Source organism: Galeopterus variegatus, unplaced genomic scaffold, assembly GCF_000696425.1.
Source record: "Galeopterus variegatus unplaced genomic scaffold, G_variegatus-3.0.2 Scaffold1811, whole genome shotgun sequence".
Taxonomy (NCBI): Eukaryota; Metazoa; Chordata; class Mammalia; order Dermoptera; family Cynocephalidae; genus Galeopterus; species Galeopterus variegatus.
The window spans coordinates 161,084-186,276 of record NW_007727922.1 but is presented as its reverse complement, the minus strand read 5'-3'; the positions used below and the strand labels follow the sequence as shown (position 1 = coordinate 186,276).

Genomic DNA, 25,193 nt, shown 5'->3' with positions numbered 1-25,193 from the left:
ATATATGTACACACACACGTACACACACACACACACACACACACACACACACCCATGATACAGATATCTCAACATTAGATAGGGAGATGCTCGTATGGGCAAAAAAGAAAAAAGTCAGGGGTACAAATTACAGTAGATGGCTGTATGAATGTCTTTAATTTACTTATTAGATGGCTTTATTGTTCAAAGTATTCAGGAAAAGGGAAGTTATTTTTTTTATTTTCATGTCAATGTACTTGGCTGTTGCCATACACAATATACTAGAAAGATTTCTACTTGGTTTGGCTTGTAGTATTTTTGTTGTTGCTATTTTCCTAATTATGGAGGGACACTTTCCTTAGGAAAGGTTTTCTTTCTGTCTGTCAACTTTTTAGGAATAACAATTTCAGTGTGACAGCTTTTACCAAAAACCTGAAATTGGTTTAATCTAATTACAAGGGTTCTTTATAAAATGCACTACTAGAATTCATCTTTTCAAAAAGAGTTTGGTCCGCCTTTTCTTTTTTAGATTCACACAGTCATTTTCCCTTAATATTAAATATCTTATTGGCAGAAAAGATAAATGGTTTTATTTTATTTATCTTGCTTAACTATGATGGTGTAGGTTTAATTGAAGGGTACATAGTTTTTACATGGTTTATTTTTTAGTAAAATGTACATGATTTTGAATTTTGGTTTACATACTATATTTATTAAAATAACTATTTTGGTTAGTATTGCCTATAGCAAAGAAATTTTCACTGTCAGTAAAACTTCCTGTTTAATTTTAAGCTTTAAAAAGATCTCTTGTCTTAATATATAAAAAGAACCCCTTTATCCCAGAGAGAGAAAAAATAAAAGCATCCTTTTGTTTCAGAGTGCAGCTTCTGGCTGTGAGACATAAGCCAGATGTCTTGCTTGACAAAGAACAGTGAGTGTCCCTGTTGATAATTGACCACGTATGGCTACCACCATCTCTGGCTTTACTAGCCATAAATATTTATTTCAGTGAATGAACCTTTTTTCCCATGCACTGACACTAACCAGATAATGGCTTTTCTCTTTTTTTTTCTGTTTTCTTTACTCTTTTTTTGTCTTTAAAGTTGGTACTTTTTCTGAACAAATTGAATGTGTTCGCATTATGTATATTTTTCAGCGAGAAGCTGTCTCCCTTCAGCACACAAATTATTGCCCATTACTGGGGATTAATTCACTTAAAGAAATCTTGCAGCTTGGAAGCACTGAAATTGTATCAAAAAATGAAAGTGTACAAATTCTACACATACCAAATTTTTATTCTGCTTTTCAGAGTATGTTCTTTTATTTTTAGATGAATCTACGTTCTGTATTTACTGTAGAACAACAAAGGATTTTACAACGTTATTATGAAAATGGAATGACAAATCAAAGTAAAAATTGCTTTCAGCTCATATTACAGTGTGCACAGGAGACTAAGCTGGACTTCAGTGTAGTCAGGGTAAGTATTGAGGTCTTACACTTGAATGTATAGCTTTTTATTACAAGTGATATTTGCTTAATATGAGAAAAACTATTCAGGGTATGAAGTCACTAACTTTATAGACAGCTTCATTTCCCTAGTATAACAATACTATTTTTTTAAATAAATAGAGCTAATAATTTAGTATGCATTTGTTTCTATAAATACCTTGAAAACACTAAAACCTTTGCAGTGTAAACATAGCTTTTAAAAATTCCAGTTCTTTAAACTAATAAATACCTTTAAGATTAGTTGTTGATCTTATGCTTTCTTTAAACCCCAAGTTAATCTAGATATAACCCCCCAAATGCTATCATTAAAACAGGCATTTGTCAAAGGAATATTGCTTACCAAGCATATATTTGTTCAATTTTTCATCAGGCATTTATGACTTTATTATTTTTGTCATTTTAGGAAAACCTAGTCTGTTTTATGAATATCTTCTATTTCTAAGTAAAATGCATGCATTTTAAAGGATTAGCGAGTAAGAGACAAGAAATTCCAAAGGAGGAAATTTTTCTTTATCACAGCAAGAGTTATTCAGCTTTAAAAATCAGAGCTGCTACACACTAGTGAAAGGCAATGAGAGGATGATAAAGAGAAGGCAAGAGATAAACCTAACAGCACTCGTCACGGATTTTATCGAATGCATAGGTCGTTCAATGTTTGTTTAAACATGCTACAAATTCTCTTGTCGTGAAACCTTAGTGATTCAAAGATGAGCAACTTTCCCATCCTTGGCATTCATTAGACTAATTTAGGAAAGAAAAAGAATGTCCGTTTTTAAGTTTATTTTGCTGTTGGACGTACCTTCAAAGACTCTAAAGATAAAAATCTTTTGATAAGCAGACTTCTTCAGAAAATATCTTTCTTAAAGACTAAACAATATTTACCTTCAAGTAGGGAGTTATGCCACCAATTCTAGGAAAACATGTCCAGAAAATCTGTTTTTTATTTGCTGAGATCAGCAGTCATACACAGATTTGTGTAAGAACTAGAAATATCTCCTATTGATAGTTCTTAATGCCCTATTTGAAATGCTGTTACTAAACCTCAGAGGAAAATGTTTAATTACCTTAGAAAAAGTAATATAAAAATGTGTACTATTTCAAGTTGATGAGATTGCATTTTATAAGAACAAACTTTTTTTTCCTGCAGTAATTTTCTTCAGTTTTTTTTTTTTTTCTTTTATCTTACCATTACCTGAAAGTGAAAAGCCTTCCTAGGCAGCCGCGTTGTGGACTGTTACTTTCACATTTGTTATTTCAATCTTCCCCTCATAACTTATTTGATTGTGCTTGAATATTGAGAGTGTTGAAATATAGAGATTTATCTTTATGCTCGAAATGGTGTGAAAATTTAAAACAATGGGAATGAAAGATAATAAATTCTTAGAATGCGAGATTACAAGTAAAATGTTGTATAAATTATAAGGAATTGTGTAAAACATTCATTCTCTCCATTCCAGGAGAATGTAAATTGTTCACAAGTTCAGTCTTCCTAATCTAAATCCCAATATGATTTTGATGGCTTTTACAATGAGAGGAAAAGGGAGTTATTTGTAGACTCATCACTCCACAATCCCTCACCTGCCCCTGATATTTTGCTAGGTCTATATGTCCTACTTGAAAGAGATCTTTCTTTATTATTTTTTATTGCAGTATTGCGTTTTTCCTCAAATAAACTTAAGCCCCTCTGTACTAAGAACTTGATCCCAATGTAAAGGAAACTTCAATGTTAAAACATCCAGGTGAAAATAAATATAGTGGGGTAAAGGAACAGGAAAAGAAAGAGGTATAGAAAAAGGAAAAGAGGTTTAGAGACAGTGAATTTATAGGAGAGAAGTGTAGTGAATTTTATCGACACCAAGGATTGTTGACCCAATGTCTTTTCTTTCTTTTTTTCCTATGTGCTAATGCTTGGTTAGTTCCTAACCCCAAATTCTCATCATATCGATTTTGTTTTACTCATTTTTTTTTTTCTTCTCACCAATGAGGCATTAACAATGAGAACCATTTACATTTGATAAGCACTGGTAAACTTCGAATCCTATAACTGAACAACTTCTAATAAAATTTAATTCAGTTATTGGGAGCCCTCAGGCAATGAATTTTCTTTATTTTTAACATTTTAAATGGAAATATTTCTTAAGTATTACTTTTCTACTTTTCTTCAATAGAGAACATAGAAAATAATTGAATCCTTACTTTTTTGACTCAGGGTTTTCATTATGAAAATCAAATATACTGTGCTATAAAATAATAATGCTCACAACTTGGTAAGGTATATGGGGTTATTTTCCCTTTAATTAAAGAACTCTAGACTGCTATTTAGTGACTTCTCACATTGGTTCTGTTATGTTTTCCCTTTCTTCTCCTTTTTAGTGAGCAATGTTTAGTGAACATTTTTAGTTTTGGTGCTATCAGGGTGCCTGCAAACAGCAACCTTTATCACCATTGCCCCTTCTATTTTATTTCTAATTCGTTGTAGATTAAGATACCGGATTTGTTGAAATTATGTATAAAATCAAAGAAAGTGGGTTTTAAGGTCAGGGATTGTCCTATTAGTGAAGTACATGGGTCTTGTAACATCTGTGTTGGCTGTGTTCTAGGTAAATGAGGTTGCTAGATTGTTAGATAGCTGAGTTTCATGTGTAAATGATATTATTTTATTTGTATTTTACTTTTTGATAGGTACATAATATAAATGTCTAATAAAGTATGTAGCTATGTAATATGCATATATATGTATAAACTATAAAACCATACAAGAAAGTCATAAATTTGCAATGCACTAAGATCACTCTTATACTTCCTGTATTAAGGTAGGTATTGTGTGATGAGAATACAGTAGACTGTGGGGGTTTTTTTGGAAATATGGCCCAGAGATGCCCTTCACATGTAGTAGTTCCTGAATTCAAATTTTACCAATTCAGTATGCTTTCCCGTTGAAAGGTTTTTAAACATAAAGCTTATATATTTTTGTAAAAATTATGTACAAATGCATCATGCTTCCCACAGGTGTTTTTTCTTTCTACCTGAAAAGCGATAACATGGCAACTTATTTTGAATATTTGTAAAAGTCATCTTTTTGGAAATTATGTTTACTTAAACATTTCTTTTTAAATATTTTTCTTTAGTATATCTTTAGTTTTTCTCTCCTGTCTCCTGTGACATTTACATTCATGTGTCCTTCTGCTTATAATTCTTGCTCCTGTTTCCTGAAAGTAAATCAGTGTGTTTAAAATTTCTACTGCCTCGTGTGAAGCAAAATGGAGCATCACAGTTTCCGGAACACTTTTCTTTCTTTCTTTTTTTTTTTTAAGTGGGAGAAATAATTATAAAAGTAAAATGTCCAACAAATGTCTATTTCAGGAGTTTCTAACCACTACATGTGGGATAATGAAAGGGGAATGTGCTTTGAGGTCAGGAAGAATTGACTTTGAATTTTTGCTCTGCCACTTGCTGGCAGGATATCCTTCCACAAGCATAGTTCTGAACCTCAGTTTCTTTATTTATACAATCAGAAAAATAACACCTACCAAAGGAGCTAATATATTTAAAGAAAGTTATATATTATTTATATATAATTGGGATTCAGTACATATTAGTTTTTATTTACAGTGTTACAGCAACATTAATGTTGTATATAATTATACATTATATAAATATGCATTGTATAAATATTGAAAATTGGATAAATTATGAGGTCTTCAAAAACACATCATACAAAAATTAAACAAATATACCCTGCACCACATTTGTGCAAGATTAGTTCATTTAATGTTCTAATTTATTCATTTATTTTGTTTAATTTTTAATAGATTAATGTGTTTTGGTAGTGTATAATATGGTATGCATTTTGGAGTAATTATAAAGTTTGGTAATCACATCATGGAACTTAATATTTCTTAACTTCATATTTTGAGAAGAACCATGATTTAGCATCATAATACTAAGATAATTATAATAAATTACTTATATAAAAGTGTGTATTTTGTAATCTAATCCTAAATGCCAAGCACAGTATTATTTTAATTAATAATTTTTCTATGTTTATAAAAGTAATACATATTCATTGTATAAAATTTGGTAAGTAAAGAAGAGAAGAAAATAACTACCATAAATTAATGACAAACTGGAAAAATAGGTTCACAGCATGTTTCAAAATGTTACAGTCTGTAGTAGAAAATTGCTCTTACAAATCAATTTAAAAAGACAAACGCCCTGATATAAAAATCGGTAAAGGTAACGGATGAGCAATTCTATCAAAATAATATAGTAACCATAGAAATTCAAATCAAAACAGCAATTATATATCTTTTATTAACTCCTAGACTAGTAAAGACTACAGAAAGAGAATGCAAACTGTTGATGAGATTGAGAGGAATCCGGAACTCTCAAACATTGGAGGGTACTTTGAAAATATCAGAGCCTAGCAATTTCCCTCCTAGTATTGAATTCTAATGAAGCAATAGCACAAAGACGCATGTACTATGAGATATATTGCAATATGATTTATAATAATGGGTATTTCTAAGAATAATATAAATAGCTAGCAGTTTGAACTTAACAAAGTTATGATATAGCCATGCAACAGAAGTCATTAAAACTGAAGATTATGAATGCATTTTTTAACAGTATTATGAGCATTTTATAATGTCATTAAATAGCCTACCTTTAGTATGCTTCCAATTTTTCACTACTATAAATAAATATATGATGAATATCATTGTACATACACTTCGTCTACCACCTGTGATTATTTTTTAGGATAAATCCCCAGAAAAGGACTTACTGGTTCAAAGGATATACACATTTTTAGGGTTTTTGATACATATTAATTGGATGGGTTTTGAGGAAAGAGGAGCAATAATACACTCATTCTTAGAGTTCCTAGTTATTTATCAACTGTGAGTCCTTGATGATCTTTGGCCTCATACTTTAGTCACTTTTTCTTTTATTGTATCTTTTTCTTTTACCTATGTGTAGGCTTTGGTTCTATGACAAATGAGGATACAATGTATCACTTAAAAATGGTGTTTTTTTGGTTTGTTCTTAAAATTATTTTCATAATACCATTTTTTATCCTTCCAGACGTGGGTTGGCAATAAGCGAAGAAAAATGAGTAGTAAGAATTCTGAATCAGGAGCAGCAACAACAGGAACTGTTTCCAGTACCTCTTTGGCAGCTCCAGACATTACAGTCAGAAATGTGGTTAATATTGCTCAAACCGCAAGCCAACAGTCTTCTTGGACATCTACCAATAATGATGTCATTGTAACTGGTATATATAGTCCGGCCAAGTCATCAAGTAGGCATGGGGCAACCAAACATACAAATACACAAATTACAGAAGCACATAAAATCCCTATTCAGAAAACAGCCAGTAAAAATGATACTGAGTTTCAGTTGCACATTCCTATTCAAAGACAAGTAGCACACTGTAAAAATGCCTCCCTGCTCCTAGGTGAAAAAACAATTATTTTGTCAAGACAGACAAGTGTTCTAAATGCTGGAAACTCTGTATACAATCACACAAAGAAAAACTATGGAAGCTCTTCAGTGCAAGCCTCTGAAATGACAGTACCTCAAAAACCATCTGTATGCCACCGACCTTGCAAAATTGAACCAGTTGGGATTCAAAGGTCATATAAGCCTGAACACACAGGTCTGGCATCACATAACCTGTGTGGGCAGAAGCCAACTATTAGAGACCCTTACTGTAGAACACAAAACTTGGAAATCCGTGAAGTGTTTTCATTGGCAGTTAGTGATTGCCCCCAGAGAATTCTGGAAGGAAATGCCTCACAGAAGTCTAGCTCAGTAGAAGGTACTTGTTTGTCCATTGCAATGGAGACTGGAGATGCTGAGGATGAATATGCCAGAGAGGAAGAGTTGGCATCGATGGGAGCACAGATACCAAGCTACTCAAGATTTTATGAAAGTGGCATTTCCCTTCGAGCTGAGAACCAAAGTACAACTTTGTCTGGACCAGGAAGAAATATGCCAAATTCACAAATGGTGAATATTAGAGATATGTCAGACAATGTACTGTATCAAAACAGAGACTACCACTTGACACCACGGACCTCATTACATACAGCATCTAATACAATGTACAGTAATACAAATTCATCACGGAGTAATTTTTCTCCACCTTTTGTATCATCAAACCAATTGAGGTTATCACAAAACCAAAACAATTACCAGGTAATATGTAACTTACTTTATAAAGGTTTTTAAATGCTATGTTTGACTTTAAAACCTGTGCTTTGTATTCAGTTAGACTAGGGATTTGGTTCACTTTGATATTTTGAAGTAATTTGAGATTTTTGCTTCAAAGTGGAGGTTTGGGCTCAACTCCTTGCAGAATCTTCTGCTTTCTTTGTCATGTTTAAAAACGATGATTTTTTTTAAAAAAAAAAACGGAATTTAGTCATTTTTATAATATGGCAGCTTTCCTCTGACACTTAAACTGATTTTGTTGAGGAAATAGTAGCATGGCATTTCCCATCACTAAAATAGGATTAAATTGGTTAAGCTCATTCTCTTGAACATAGATTATTCCTGTAATGGTTTTTACTTGCATTTTGAGGAGATGTCACTAGATCAGTGGTGCCTTCCCTGGGTACATAGCCAGGCAAGTCAATCATTTCTCTAGGCACCAATGGCACTAAGTCAGAGCCTGCAGTAACTCAGCCAACTGCTTTTTCTAAAAATAAATGCTTTATTAAAACATTAAGTGGAACAGTAATCAAATAGTCTTTTTCAAAAATGTTTATAGGGAAAGTACATATTCAGAGTAAGAATTAATCAGTTTTAGACCTGTGCACAAATTAGATGTTAGTTATTTTACTGTTTCACATATTCAGTTGTTCAGATATGCTTCAAATAATCTCTTTAATAGTTAGGTATAATCCTACCTCAGAACATCTGTTAATTCCCTCCTTCAAAATGAAAATAAAAAGCAATAACAGTATAGGAAGTATCTCTTTGGCACCTGCCCCTGACATAAGAGGAACTCGCTCATCATCATTAATAGTCATTTCTTATTGAAAATTGATTCATTTTTCTGTGTTTGCCCTTTACTAATACATTCTTAAAATAACATTGAATCATATCAATAAGATCCACCCCTTTTATTCACATGGTCTTTCGTTCCTCTTTACCCCTTCAGTGTTGTTCTTAATAACAATAATAACAATAACATTTACCATTTGTTGAGGGTCTACCATGTGCCAGGCTCTGTCGGTTGCTCACTATGTACCCGATTTTATTTAATCATCATGACAATCTGGGCAAATAGGCATTTTATCCATACTTTATTTGCCTAGGATCACACAACTAGTAAATGACAGAACCAGGATTCAAACTCAGGAATCTATTATTTTCTGCTTTACCATACAGCATAAATATTTCAACTGTATTTAAATTATTAGGGAACCTGAGAATGCAAAGTTTAATTTTTAATTTTCCACAAGCCCACCACTCCCTTAAGGATAATTTAACTTATGGTTTTACCTTCTTATTCTCTATTTTTTGACAGAACTTTTAAAGAAACTAAATTTGGTTTGTTTTGCTTTTTATAAAAGAAACTTAGCAACTGTTTTTATTAATAGTAATCTTCTTAAAAGAAAGGCAGCTTGTCCTAACAATTTAGAGTATGGGCTTAGAGCCTCAACAGGCCTGGATTTAAACCGAGGCTCTGCCACTTTCTTTTCTTTTCCTTTTTTTAAAAAATTTTATTTTGTCGATATACAATGTGGTTGATTATTGTGGCCCATTACCAAAACCACCCTCCCTCCTCCGTCTCCTCCCTCCCACCCAACAATGTCCTTTCTGTTTGCTTGTCATATCAACTTCAAGGAACTGTAGTTGTTATGTCTTCTTCCCCGCAGACTTTGGCCTGTAAGGCTACTTCCAGGGCTCCCCACCTGGACTCAGCCCTGGCCTCCTGCTACCCCAAAGCAGACCTTCCTGGACTCCCTGGGTCCCCTGGGTTCCCGTCTCCAAGGACCTCGGTCCTGACTCTGGGCTCCCCTTCCGCACAGTGTTGCAGTGACTGTGGCATTGGTAGGAAGGAGTGGAATGTAGTCAACTCACAATCCCATTCCAAACTGTCCCAATCCCCCTGAGAAGTGTCACAATCCCTCAGGAACCGTCATTACTGCCTGGGAGGTTTCTGGCTCCCTCGCCCCCTTAACTTAGACATTGCCTACCTAGAAAGCCTGCACTTCACCAGTGAGCTCAAAATGTTGACAATATGTCTGGGTGACAATTGGGAGAACGGGTTCGGTTTAGTTTTTTCCTGGGTTTCTCCTCTCTAGAGACACTTAACAGTTTATTTCTGAGTCTGGATCTCACCTTAGAATTCCCTAGGATTCTGGGACCAGAGCGCCTTTCAGTGACTACTCTCTGGAGGGAGATGTGCTTATCTTCTGTGGGGTAAATCCTGGGCAACTGAACTTCACAGCTTGAATCTTGCCCAGATCATGTCAATCTGGGGTGCCACAGGCCTCACAGGGGGCCTCTTTCTGAAGCATCAGATTTGCTTGATTCTTTTGAGAGAGAAAAAACCTCTTAATGTACTTAGGGGTGACATTCGCCTGGATTTGTAAGATCATAATGGACTTCTCTCTGAAATGATGCTTGGGTTGTCCTCTTTTTGTTAGGTCCCCGGATCCCTAGGGGTGTGCCCTCATGACTTCTGCCATTAGGATCCATTGACATAAACGTTTGAGAAGTGCTGGGGTGAAGCTCTCAAAGCTCTGTGAGGGAGGGCCCCGATGTCTGATTTGTATTTGGGCCCCCGGCAGCTGCTGATTGCATAACTTCGTATAGCATACATTATACGAAGTTATACGATATGGTGAAAGGTATGGGTCTAGTTTCATTCTCCTGCACATGGATATCCAGTTCTCCTAGCACCATTTGCTGAAGAGGCAGTCTCTTCCTCAGTGTATAGGCTTGGTACCTTTGTCAAAGATCAGATGGCTGTAGGTGTGTGGGTTGATTTCTGGATGTTCTATTCTATTCCATTGATCAGTGTGTCTGTTTTTATGCCAGTACCATACTGTTTTGGTTATTATGGCTTTGTAGTATAGTTTAAAGTCAGGTAGGGTTATGCCTCCAGCTTTATTTTTATTGCTCAGCATTGCTTTGGCTATACGTGATCTTTTGTTATTCGATATAAATGTCTGGGTAGTTCTTTCCATTTCTGAGAAAAATGTCATTGGAATTTTGATGAGGATTGCATTGAATTTGTATATCACTTTGGGTAGTATGGACATTTTCACTATGTTGATTCCTCCAATCCAAGAGAATGTAATATCTTTCCATCTTATATCCTCTCTAATTTCTCTCAGCAGTGGTTTGTAGTTCTCATTATAGAGATTTTTCATATCCTTAATTAACTCAATTCCTAAGAATTTTTTTTTTTTTTTGGTGGCTATTGACACTATTGACTGACTAAGATGTTGCTGCGGTTGTCAATTTGGTATGGCTACCTCAGTGACTGCTCAGTTGGCCACTAGTGCCTTACGTGTGTAGTTGCCTCGGGTCTTGGGCCTCTCCAGGGAGCCACCTCTCTGGTCAGCTTGGACTCTGCCAGGCTGCTGGATCACAGGGCAGTACTGCAGGGTGTATCTTCTCTGCTGAGCTTCCACCTCCTGTGTTGGACTTCTCCCGGTTCTGTGCGCTCTGGCCCAGGCTGCTGGCATGCACTGAGGCACTGCAGAGCATGTGGTCTCTGCAGAGCTTCCCCTTCCCCTGCAGGATGTCTCCCTGCTCTGTGCATGCTAGGCTGGGCTTGGGATGGAGCCAGGTGGCGGCGGTGAAGCCTACCTGCTGCTGAATCGCATGGCGGCGGTCCCCCCACAGGGTGTGTGGACTCTATGGAGCTTCTAACTCCCTTGCTGGATGTCTCTCTGCTCCGTATGCATTGGGCCGGGCTGCTGGATCATGTGGCAGCGGTGTGGTCCTCATGGAGTTTCCACCTCCCCTGCTGGATGTCTCCCTGCTCCGAGCACACTAGGTCGGGCAGGGAATGGAGCCGGGTGCCTGTGGTGAAGCCTACCTGCTGGATCGTGCAGTGGCGGCCCCACAGCGTGTGTGGTTTCTGCAGAGCCTCTGCCTCCCTTGCTGGACGTCTCCCCACTCTGTGCGCACTGGGCTGGGCTGGGAATGGAGCTGGATGTCAGCGGTGAAGCCTATCTGCTGGATTGTGTGACGGCGGCCCCGCAAGGCATGTGGTCTCCATGGAGCTTCTGCCTCCCCTGCTGGACGTCTCCCCATTCCATAATGCACTTGATGTTATGTTTTTATAGTTTAAATCGATTGATTTGTGGGAGACAGTGATGCTAGGGACCGTCTACTCTGCCATCTTGACCAGAACTCATTAGTACTCTTTCCCCTCTGCTATACACTGTGAAAAAGTGCCACTTTCTGTTGTGTGGCCTCAGGCAAATGACTTAACCTCTCTGTATAACGGTTTCCTCATTCATATAATGTGGTTAATAACACCTACTTCACAGCATGCTGTGATATGAAATGACAACCTGTGCGAGGCTTCTTATACTTTCCCTGGCACATAAACTTTCTTATACATATGAACTCATGGCTGGAAAGTCAATGAAACTCTGCTAGTCCTGGTCTCCTTTACATTCCATTTCAAGTAAAATATTGCAGAGCCCTCAGTTTTCACAGGGTCATTGAAGAAGAAATAGCATGTGGTACTTGCTGAGAAGACTGGAGGTCAGTTGTCATCCTCACCATAGCTATTAAAAGCCCATGTATTCCTATTTATGTAATACCAGACCTCCTCAAGCCAACCTGACCTGAGGTAGCATGGTGGAAAATGTTTACAGAGAATGCTTAGGGCATGAATGTGCCCCACCTTTCTTTTAGTTAGTAGAGACTTGGGGAAACCAGGGCAGCTGGGGGAAATGGAGTCCATGAAGGTTAGACTCTAAAGTTTTGATGAAGCTGTTTTACCAACACTGTTGGATATGAACTTAGAATAGAACCAGTAGTCATCTGGGCAACTTTCTAGTTGGGAAACTGTGAGGAAGTAAGCAATTCTCTAGGGTTTCTGATCCTGGGACTGTACAACAGAGATACCCACCTCTTCTCTCTGTTAAACCAGTTATTTTCAGAAAGCTGAGATCCTATTTCTGGAGTATAGTCTGGTCCAAAGCTATCTAAGAGAATAAGTACAAATCGAGGAAATCATAGAGGGCACTAAGTTTAAATCAGCTCTGTTTTGGAACCTTTTGGGAATACTATATTAAGGCTTGAAATGATATTAAGGAAACTGGCAGGATGTGACTATACCAGGACACCACAACCCAGTTCCATTTCAAGAACTCTCCAGGCTAGCCTCACTCATGGAGCTAGATTGCAACCAGATTGGTCTCCAAAGTGCTATTCACTTTTCATATTACTGCTATATCAGAATACCTGTTTATCACAAAAGTGTTGTTATGATTAAAATTTATTAATGGTCATCTTTGTGAAGATACTGAAGCATTTTGGAAGACAGGTGCTATAGATACAGGATTTATTGACTCAGTTATTATTGTGGCCTGATCATTAATTACATTCCCATCTCTCATAGATATCATAAGGTCTTGGGAATTAATAGAAGTAGAGCACTTTGCACTTCCTATAAAAAGCAATTTATGAGTATAATATGTTCTCATTAGCAAAAATTCCTTGGTATTGTTCAACTTCTTCAGTACTTGTAGATTTCAGTGCTTTTTTAAAAAGTAACCATTAAAGTTAAATAGTTGTAGAAACTTTATTATTTTATTTATTTATTTATCTTTTGCTGGTTATGTATATTCATGGGGTATAAAGCCAATTGTCAACACTCATGCCTAAGATGTGATGGCCATATCCATACTGGCAGCATGCCCATTACCACAAATTATCATTATACCACGTGTCCCCCACCCAATTATCCCCCCAGTTATCCCCCACCTCCTTCCCCATCCCCCTTTCCCCAGTCCACCTTGTATCCCTAGGTATGTTCTCTCCCTGTGCAAGTCCAACACACCACTGTGGTCTTTCTTTCCTTCCTTCTTTCTCTCCTAACCTCCCACTTATGAGTTAGTACATGTGGTATTTATCCCTCTGTGCTTTGCTTATTTCACTCAACATAAATTTCTCCAAGCTCATCCATGTTGTTGCAAATGGCAGAATTTCATTCTTTTTTAAGGCAGAGTAGTATTCCATGGTATATATACCACGTTTTCCTTATACAGTAGTTCAACAATGGACATTTAGGTTGGTTGCATACCTTGGCTCTTGTGAATGCAATGAACATGAGAATGCAGGTATCCCTTTAAAGTGATGATTTCCATTCCTTTGGGTATATACCCAGAAGTGGGATTGCTGGATCATATGGTAGATCTATCTGTAGTTGTTTGAGAAACTTCCATACTATTTTCCATAGTGGTTGTACTAATTTAGTCCCACCAATAGTGTAGAAGCAATTCCTTCACTCCACATCCTCGCCAGCATGGTTTATTCTCTGTCTTTTTGATTATAGCCAGTCTAACTGGGATGAGATGATGTCTCAATGTGGTTTTTTTTTTTAATTATTTTTATTTTGTCAATATACAATGTAGTTGATTATTATGTCCCATCACCGAAACCTCCCTCCCTCCTCCCTCTCCCCCCTCCCACCCAAGTGTGTCCCCTCCATTTGCTTGTTGTAAGAACTTCAAAAAAAATTGTGGTTGTTATATCTTTCTCTCCCACCCTCCCATTTTTTTATTTTTGTTGTTGTTGTTTGTTTGTTTTTGTGTGTGTGTGTGAGAGTGTGTGTGTGTGTGTATGTATGTGTGTGAATTGATTCATTCACCTTTAGCTCCCTCCAATAAGTGAGAACATGTGGTGTGGTTGCGGAGAAAAAGGAACTCTCATACATTGTTGGTGGGAATGCAAAATGGTGCAACCCCTATGGAAAATGGTTTGGAGGTTCCTCAAACAGTTGCAGATAGATCTACCATATGACCCAGCTATCCCACTGCTGGGAATATATCCAAAGGAATGGAAATCATCAAGTCGAAGTTATACCTGTTCCCCAATGTTCAATGTGGTTTTAATTTGCATTTCCCTGATGACTAGTGATGTTGAGCGTTTTTCATGTACCTGTTGGCCATTTGTATGTCTTCCTTTGAAAAATGTCTATTCAGTTCCTTTGCCCATTTTTTAATTGGGATATTTGTTGTTTTTACTGTGTAATTGCTGGAGTTCCTTGTTAATATTATGGATATTAATCCCTCATCAGGTGCATAGTTAGCAAAAATTTTCTCCCACTCTATAGGTTGTTTTTTCTCTCTTTATTGTTTCCTTTGCTGTGCAGAAGCTTTTTAGTTTGATATAGTCCCATTTGTCTATTTTGTCTTTTGTTACTTGTGCTTTTGGGCTCATGTTCATAAAGTCTGTGCCCAGACCTATTTCCTAAAGTGTTTCACCTATATTTTTCCTTAGTAATTTTACAGTTTCAGGTTTTATATTTAAGTCTTTAATCCATTTTGAGTTGATTTTAGTATATGGTGAGAGGTGCATGTCTAGTTTCATTCTTCTGCATATGGATATCCAATTTTGCCAGCACCACTTATTGAAGAGGCAGTCTTTTCCCCAATATATGTTTTTGTTGCCTTCATCAAATATCAAATGGATGTAAGCCTGAAGGGTGATTTCTGGGTTCTCTACTCTGCTCCACTAGTCCAAGTGTCTTTTTATGCCAGTACCATGCTGTTTGGTTACTATAGCTTTGTAGTATAATTTGAAGTCAGGTAATGTTATACCTCTGGCTGTATTTTTTTGCTCAGGATTGCTTTGGTTATTCAGGGTCTTTTGTTGTTCCATGTGAATGCTGAGATTGTTTTTTCCATTTCTGTGAAGAATGTCATTGGTATTTTGATGGGGATTGCATTGAATCTGTAGATTGCTTTGGGTAGTATAGACCTAAAGACTCTATCAAGAAATTCCTACACCTGATTACTATTTTTAGTAAGGTTGCAGGATACAAAATAAATGCCCCCAAGTCAGTTGCATTTATATTCTCCAATAATGAGCTAATAGAAAGAGAAATCAAGAACGTAAGCCCATTTACAACAATCACACACACACGAAATACCTAGGAATCAACTTAATGAAGGAGGTGAAAGATCTCTACAATGAGCACTACAAACCACTGTTAAAAGTAATTAAAGAAGACACAAAATGATGGACAGACATTCCATGCTGTTGGATGGGAAGAATTAACATTGTGAAAATGTCTATACTACCCAAAGTTGTAGAAACTTTAAACACGGTTTTTAAACCAACACAAATGATATTTTTACCAGAGGAAAATGAGGGCTTCAAAGATTGAATGACTTGGTCAAAATAACAGTCAGGAAAATATTTAAGTTTTTTAAAAAGATAGTAATATGTATTGAGTGGATGGAGTTAGCAGGGATAATTTTTGAACAATTGCATTGAGATATAATTTATGTAATGTAGAATTCACACATTAAAAATGTACAATTAGGGCCGTCCTGATGGCGCACTGGATAAGTGCGCCGCTTGGGAAGCGTGGCGGCGTTCCCGCCCGAGGGTTCGGATCCCACATACAGACCGGTTCCTGCTCACTGGCTGAGCGAGGCACAGGAGCAACGCCGAGGGTTGCGATCCCGTTGCCGGTCCCCGGTCCGGTACGGGGGCAACACTGAGGGTTGCGATCTGTTGCCGGACACGGAAAAAGACAAGAAAGACAAAAAAAAAAAAATGTACAATTAAGTAGTTTTTAATATATTCACAGAGGTGTTCAAGCAGCGGGCCGGCCCGGTGGCGCACTGGATAAGTGCGCCGCTTGGGAAGCGTGGCGGCGTTCCCGCCCGAGGGTTCGGATCCCACATACAGACCGGTTCCTGCTCACTGGCTGAGCGAGGCACAGGAGCAACGCCGAGGGTTGCGATCCCGTTGCCGGTCCCCGGTCCGGTACGGGGGCAACACTGAGGGTTGCGATCTGTTGCCGGACACGGAAAAAGACAAGAAAGACAAAAAAAAAAAAATGTACAATTAAGTAGTTTTTAATATATTCACAGAGGTGTTCAAGCAGCACTGCAATCTAATTTTAGAGCATTTCATCATCTCAGTAATGAATCACATACCCATTAGCACATCACACTCCTGTATCCCAGCCCTAGGCGACCACTAATCTAATTTCTGTCTCTATGGATTTACGTTTTCTGGATATTTGTTTATTTTTTAAATTCAATTTTATTTATATTTATTATTGTGTATACATTGTATTGATTCAATACATGCATATTCCGCACAATGATTCACTTAGGGTAGATAGCATAGTTTTGTCCCCGTTAGTTCAGCCCTGATCTTACCCCATATCCCCACTGCTCCCTGCCTCTTGGAACCATTTCTCTACTCTCTACTTTAAAAAAAAAACCACACAGATTGACATCCTTATTGCCAAAACAACTGTTAAAAATGAACTGCAAAAATCTAAGCAGACATTTGGTGAAGGACATGAGCAGATATGTCACACACCCCAAGGAAACACACGTGGTTATTAATAAGTACATTCTAGGATCTTGTTGCCCAGGCCCTGTCTCAGGATCCTGAGCATCAGTTGGTTCCGTTGTTGGCATAGATGTGCGGTGGTGGTGGGGCTAAGGCCCACAGCTCCTGTCTCATGAGCACTGCATGTTGGGCTGTCTCTGTTGCTGGCCTGGATGTGCAGTGGCAGGGGCTGAGGCCGAGGCCCTGAGCTCCCATCTTTCAGGATCTGTGGGCTAGCGTCAGACTGGCTCCGTTGCTGGCTGGCGGCCTGGATATTTAATATAAATGAAATCATAAAATATGTGGCCATTTCTGACTGGCTTCAGCATAATGTTTTTAAGCATCATCCATGCCTCAGCACATATTAGTACTTCATATTAATAATATTATGTCTTCTGTTCAATGAATAGTGTCTTTCCACTTATTAGATCTTTTAATTTTTTTTTCAACAACGTTATCTAATTTTTAGTAGACAAGTCTTTCACTCGTTTTGTCAAATTTGTCCCTAAGCACATTACTCTTTTTCATACTAATTTAAATTGAATTGTTTTCTTCATTTCTTTTAAAAATTTTATTTATTAATAGAACGATATCACTCAGTTATAATGATGAATATTCTGTCTCCTTTGTTTCGTTTCTGTTTTTGATATATTTTTTGGGATATCCAAAGGGCAGCCCAATTTTGATTTGCTACTTTGGATTGTTGGCTTATTGTACTTTGATCATAATTAATATGCTACATTTTGAAAATCTTCACATTGACTTCTGTGCAAGCACCATTTGTCTTAGTAGAAATATTACTTTAATGCCTTTCTCAGAAGTTGTACTTTTGGCTAATAACTGGGTGGGTTGGCTGATATTATCTTTATCATTTTTAGCTATATTAAGGTATAATGACAAATAAAAATTGTATGTAAGGTGCACAATGTAATGATTGGATATACATATCTAGTGAAATGATTACTACAGTCAAGAAAATTAAAATATCTCTCTCCTCACATAGTTACCATTGTGTGTGTGTGTGTGTGTGTGTGTGTGTGTGTCTGTGTGTGTGAGTGGTAAGAAAATTTGAGATCTACTCTCTTAGCAAATTTCAAGTACACGATACATTATTATTATTTTTTTATTTTTTTATTTATTTTTTCCTTTTTGTCTTTTTTTGTGACCGGCAACGGATCGCAACCCTTAGTGTCGCGCCCGTACCGGACCGGGACCGGCAACGGGATCGCAACCCTCGGTGCTGCGCCCGCACCTTGCTCAGCCAGTGAGCGGCCGGTCTGTATGTGGGATCCGAACCCTCGGCGGGAGAGCCGCCGCACTCCCAAGCGGCACACTGTAGCAGTGCGCCACCGGGCCGGCCCCACGATACATTATTATTAACTAAAGTCACCATGCTGTACATTAGGTCTCCAGAACTCATTCATCTTATAACCAAATGTATGTATCCTTTGACCAATCTCTCTCCTTTTCTCCTAACCCTGAACCCTTGGTAACCATTATTCTACTTTCTGTTATTATGAGTTTGACTTTTTTTTTTAGATTCCACATATAAGTGAGATAATGCAGTATTTGTCTTTCTGTGTCTGGCTAATTTTACTTAGCATAATGTCCTCTAGATTTGTTCATGTTGTCACAAATGGCAGAGTTGTTTTATTTTTAAATGCTGGATAGTATTCCATTGTGTGTATCTGTGTGTATGTGTGAGTGTGTGTCTCTCACATTTTCTTTATCCATCTGTTGATGGACATTTAAGTTGATTCCACATCTTGGATATTATGAATAATGCTGCAATAAACATAGGAGTGCAAATAACTTTTCAAGATAATGATTTTATTTCTTTTGGATATATACTCAGAAGTAAATTGCTGGATCGTATAGTAATTCTATATTTTATTTTTTGAGGAGCCTCCATACTGTTTTCCATAATGGTTATACCAATTTATACTCCCACCAACAGTGTACAAGAGTCCCCTTTTCTCCACATCATCACCAACACTTATCTTTGGACTTTTTGATAACAGGCATCCTAACAGTTGGGAGGTGTTATCTCATTGTGGTTTTGATTTGCAGTTCCCTGATGATTTTTAAGATGTTGAGCATCTTTTCATATACTTGTGGCCAGTTGTATGTCTTCTTTGGAGAAATGTCTGTTCAGGTCCTTTGCCCATTTTTTAAATTGGGTTATTTGATTTTTACTAATGAGTTGTATGAATTCCTTATAGTAAGTTACTTCAAAAAGTTCATGGAAAAATATAGTTGAAAGATAATACAAATCTTTCCATGAACTTTATGAAGTGCACTAGCATATTTTGGACATATGGTTTACAAATATGTTCTCTCATTCCATAGGTTGCATGTTCATTTTGTTGCTTGTTTCCTTTGCTGTGCCAGAAACTTTTTAGTTTGGTGTAGTCTTACCTGTATATTTTTTTGTTTGTAGTGTTTTTTGCATCAAATCAAAAGAAAAAAAAAATCATTGCCAAGGCCAATGTCCAAGAGCTTTTTCCCTCTCCATGTAGGAGTTTTATGTTTCCAGGTGTTATACTTAAGTCTTTAATCCATTTTGAATTGATATTTGTGAATGGTGTAAGATTAGGGTCCAGTTAAATTCTCTTCATGTGGATATCCTGTCTTTCCAATGGCATTTATTAAAGAGACTATCACTTCTCCATGGTGTATTCTTAGAGACCTAATTAAAGACTAGTTGCCCATATAGGAATGGGTTTATTTCTGGGCTCTCTATTCTGTTGTCTGTTTTTATGACAGCATACTACTTTCTTTTTATTACTAAAGCTTTGTAATATAGTTTGAAATCAGGAACTGTTCTTCTTTCTAGTTTTGTTCTTCTTTCTTAATACTGCTTTGGCTATTTAGGGCGTTTGGTGGTTCCAAAGAATTTTAGGATTGTTTTTCTGTTTCTGTGAAAAAGGCCATTGGAATTTTGATAGGGATCACATTAAATCTATAGATCACTTTGGGTAGTATGGACATTTTAACAATATTAATTCTTCCAATCCATGAACACTGGGTGTCTTTGCAATTATTTGTGTATTCGATTTATTTCATCAATGTCTTACCTTTTTCATTGTACAGATATTTCACTTCCTTGTTTAAATTTATTCCCAAGTACTTTATCTTTTTGATGCTATCGTAAATGGAATTTTTTCTTAATTTCTTTTTCAGTGAGTTTGTTGTTAGTGTATAGAAATGCAATGATTTTGTATGTTGATTTTGGATCCTGCAACTTCACTGAATTTATTAGCTCCAGCAGCTTTTTTGGTTGTCTGTATGATTTTCTATATAGAAGACTATATCATCTGACAAAAAGAAAATTTTACCACTTCCTTTCCAATTTGGATGTGTTTTGTTTTTCTTGCCTAATTATTCGAGCTAGGACTTCTAGCACTATGTTGAATAGAAGTGGTGAGAGTGGGCATCCTTGCCTTGTTATTGATATAGAGGAAAATCTTTCAGCTTTTCACCATTGAATATGATGTTTGTTGTTGGCTTGTCATATGTAGCTTTTATTACGTTGAGGTACATTCCACCTATATCTAATTTGTTGAGTATTTTTATGATGAAAGGATGTTAAATTTTCTCAAATGCATTTTCTACATGTATTGAGATGATTAATCATAAGATATTTATTCTTCACTCTCCTAATATGGTGCATCATGTTTACTGATTTGTGTATGTTGAACCATCCTTGCATCCCAGGGATAAGTTCCACTTGATCATGGTGTGTGAACTTTTAATGCTCTGTTTAATTTGGCTTAATATTATATTGTTGAGGATTTTTGCATCTATGTTCATTAGGGATATTGGTCTGTAATTTTTGTTTTCTTGTAGTTTCCTTATCTGGCATTGGGCTGATGGTAATACTGGACCCATAAAATTACTTCGGAATTCTCTACTTTTCAATTTTTGGAAAGAGTTTCAGAAAGATTGGTGTTAACTCTTCTTGGAATGTTTGGTAGAATTCATCTGTGAAGCCATATGGCCCTGTGCTTTCCTTTGTTGGGAGGTTTTTGATTATTGCTTCAATTTCTTTAATTGTTATTAGTCTGTTCAGATTTTCTGTTTCTTCATGTTTCAGTCTTGGTAGGTTGCATGTGTATAGGAATTTATCCATTTTTTTGAGTTATCCAATTTATTGTCACATATTTGTTCATAGTAGTCTTTTATGTTCCATTATATTTCTGTGGTATCAGTTGTAGTCTCCTCTTTCATTTATAATTTTATTTGGGTCCTTTCTCTTTTTATCTTGGTCAATCTAACTAAAGTTTGTCAATTTTATGTTTTCAAAAAACTAAGTCCCAGTTTCTATGATTTATTCTGTTCTCTTTCTATTCTCTGTTTTACTTGTTTCTGATCTAATATTCATTATTTACCTTCTTTTGCTAACTCTGGGCTTAGTTTGTTCTTCAGCTGGTCACTTGAGGTATAAGGTAGGTTGTTTATTTGAGATCTTTCTTTTTTCTTTTTCTCTTTCTTGTACATATTTATGGAGCACTACATTCTATTTTGATATATGTATACGTTGTGTAATGATCAAATCAGGGTAATGAGCATATCCGTCATCTTAATCATTTATCATTTCCTTGTGATAAGAACATGCAAAAACCTAGTTAGAAATATATAATGAACTATTGTTAACTCTATTCATTCTACATGAGACCTTTCTTTTTTCTTAATGAAGGCACTTATCACTATAAACTTCCCCATTTTGAAAAAATTTTTTATTATTTATTTTTATATTGAAACAATTGATTGTACATATTGTGGGGTACATAGATGACTATAAATATTTGTGCACAATACATGATGGTCAAATCCAGATAATTAACTTATTCATTATTAAAATACATAATCTTTCTTTGTGTCCATTAACCAATTTCTTTCTGACCCACCTCCCCCTCCTTCTCCTCCTTTCCCACCAGTAACCACAGTTCTGTACTCTCCTTCTGAAATTTCAACCTATGATTGTGATTGTTGTTTCTTTTATTCTTTGCCTCATTCATTCATTCTTTTTTCTGTCTCTTATTTATTTATTTGTTTGTTTGTTTATTTATTTATTTATATCTCCTACTTATGAGTGAGAAAATGCAGTATTTCCCTTTCTGTGCCTGGCTTACTTCATTTTACATAATTTTCTTCAAGCTCATGCATGTTGCTGCAAATGGCAGAATTCATTTCTTTTTTATGGCAGAGTAGTACTCCATTGTGTGCATATAGCACATTTTTCTTACCCAGTCATCCATCAACGGACATTTAGATTGGTCCCATTGTTTGGTTATTGTAAATAGGGTTGTGATAAGCATGGGAGTGCAGGTATCCCTTTGAAATGACGATTTCCATTTCTTTGGGTATATAGCCAGTAGTAAGTTTGCTGAATTTTATGGCAGTTCTATCTGTAGTTATTTCAGAAATATTCATGCTGTTTTCCACAAAGGCTATACTAATTTACAGTCCCATCAACAGTATAGAATAGTTCCCCTTTCTCTGCATCCTTGCCAGTATTTGTTACTCTGTCTTTTTGATAATAGCCAGTCTAACTGGGGTGAGATGACATCTCAAAGTGGTTTTGATTTGCATTTCCTTGACAGTTAGTGATGTTGAGCATTTTTTCATATACCTGTCAGCCATTTGTATGTCTTCATTTGAGAAATTTCTATTAAGCTCCTTTGCCTATTTTTTTATTCAGAGTATTTGTTTTTTTACTGTAGAGTTGTTTTTGTTCCTTGTATATTCTGGATATTAATTCCTTGTCCAATTTATAGTTTGCAAATATTTTCTCCCATTCTGTAGGTTGTCTTTTCATTCTGTTGATTCCTTACTTTGCTGTGCACAAGTTTTTTAGTTTGATATAATCTCATTTGTTTATTTTTTCTTTTGTTGCCTGTGCTCTTGGGGTCTTATTCATAAAGTCTTTGCCCAGTGCTACATTTTGAACTGTTTCCTCTGTTTTCCCTTTGGAATTTTGTAGATTCAGGTCTTATATTTAAGTCTTCAATCCATTTTGGGGTGGATTTTGGTATATGGCTAGAAGTATGGGTCTACTTTCATTCTTCTACATATGGATGTCCAGTTTTCACAGCACCATTTATTACAGAGGCTCTCCTTTCCCCATTGTATGTTCTTGGTGCTCTTGTCAAAGGTCAGTTGGCTGTAAATATGTGGATTGATTTCTGGGGTCTTTATTCTGTTCCATTAGTTTGTGTGTCTGTTTTTATGCCAGTACCATGCTGTTTTAGTTACTATAGATTTGTAGTATAGTTTGAAGTCAGGTAGTGTCATGCCTCCAGCTTTATTTTTTTGGTTCAGGATTACTTTGGCTATTTGGGGTCTTTGTTGTTCCATATGAATGTTAGGACTGTTTTTTTCTATTTCTGTGATGAATGACATTGGTATTTTGATGAAGATCACATTGAATCTGTAGATCACTTTGGGTAGTGTGAACATTTTTCACAACATTAATTCTTCCAATCCATGAACAAGGAATGTCCTTCCATCTTTTTGTGTCCTCTTTAATTTCTTTCAGCAGTGATTTGTAGTTCTCATTGTAGGGATCTTTCACCTCCTAGGTTAAATTTATTCCTAGGTATTTTTTTTTTTTTTGGTAGTTATTGTACATGGGTTTGCTTTCTTGATTTCCTCTTCTTCTAGTTTGTTGTTGGAATATAGAAATCCTACTGATTTTTGTATATTGATTTTGGATCCTGCAATGTTACTGAATTTGCTTATCAGCTTGAAGACTTTTTTTGTAGAGTCTTTAAGTTTTTCTATATATAGGGTCATGTCTTCTGCAAGTGTGGACAATTTGACCTCGTCTTTCCCTATTTGATGCCCTTTCTTTATTTCTCTTGCCTGATTGTCCTGTCAAGTACTTCCAATACTATGTTAAGTAGGCATGGTGAAAATGGGCATCCTTGTCTTCTTCCTGATCTTGCTTTCAGCTTTTCCCCATTCAGGATGATATTCAGTGGATATGTGCCTTTTATCATGGTGGGATACTTTCCTTCTATACCAGATTTGTTGACACTCTGTATCATGAAGGGATATTGAATCATGTCAAATCCTTTTTCTGCACCTATTAAAACAATCATATGGATTTTATCCTTAATTTTGTTGATATGGTATATCACATTAAATGATTTGCATATGTTCAACCATCCTTTCATACCTGGGATGAATCTCACTCGATCATGATGTATAATCATTTTAATGTGCTGTTGTATTCTGTTTGCTTATATTTTGTTGAGGATTTTTGCGTATATGTTCATTAAGGATACTGGCCTGTAGTTTTCTTTTTTCGTTGTATCTTTAATTTTGGTATCAGGGTGATGCTGGCCTCATAGAATGAGTTTGAGAGAATGACCCCCCCTTCAATTTTTTGGAATAGTTTGAAATGAATTGGTATTAATTCCTGTAATTTTCTTAACAGCCTCACTCCTGCTTCTCCCAGAGTTCTGAACTGTTTCATTATATTCTTCAACTAGTAATATCTTTCCCCAGGTGTCTGTGTATCTTCAGTCTCCTTCAGGTTTTTACAAGCTTTGCTCATTGTTTCCTGCCACTTCCTCTAGCCTGAGATTTGAGCTTTGCCACTTTTGATTGTCTGAGCTCCAAATTAGAATATAAAGAGACCAATTTTTCAGGCAGCCCCCAGATAGGTCAGTACATTGCAAATTCAGTTCTCTTCACTATCTCTTGTTCAGAGAAGAGACTGGGGATTAGGCCATTACATTTCCTAAACCATGTCATGCACACCCAGAAGGGGTGCAGCAGGGACAAGTAAAAATGCCATAAAATTTCCTACCATTTTGAATGTGGAATTTTCTTGAGTGTTTGCTTGGTTGCTGTAGATCTTTGACTGATTTCCAGAGCTACGAGAAAGTTAATTTAGCCAGTCACTAGTTGTTTATCTAAGTTCCCATGGGAGGACAAGGGTCTCGAGCTTCCTAGTCCTTCATCTTTTTGGCTTCTTTCTGCTGATTTTTTTTTTTAATTGCAGAGTGAATGTATCAGCCCATATAGTGTTAGTACAACAAGCAGCTAGGGTGCTTTTTTTTTTTTTTTTTTTTTTTTTTTTTAAAATTTTTTTTTTTTTTTTTTTTTTTTTAGGGGGCTTTTTTTTTAAG

General features: G+C 36.3%; 1 protein-coding gene across 2 annotated transcripts in view; it reads left to right on the top strand.

Annotated features, from left to right (window-relative positions):
• The window catches only part of HDX (highly divergent homeobox), a 187,067-nt gene that overhangs the window by 46,337 nt on the left and 115,537 nt on the right, over positions 1 to 25,193 (top strand). For both annotated transcript variants that reach the window (XM_008579108.1, XM_008579107.1), the window contains exons 2-3: positions 1,310 to 1,456; positions 6,574 to 7,689. In XM_008579108.1, coding sequence (XP_008577330.1) covers positions 1,310 to 1,456; positions 6,574 to 7,689 — 1,263 coding nt within the window. The remainder of the gene's footprint in view (positions 1 to 1,309; positions 1,457 to 6,573; positions 7,690 to 25,193) is intronic.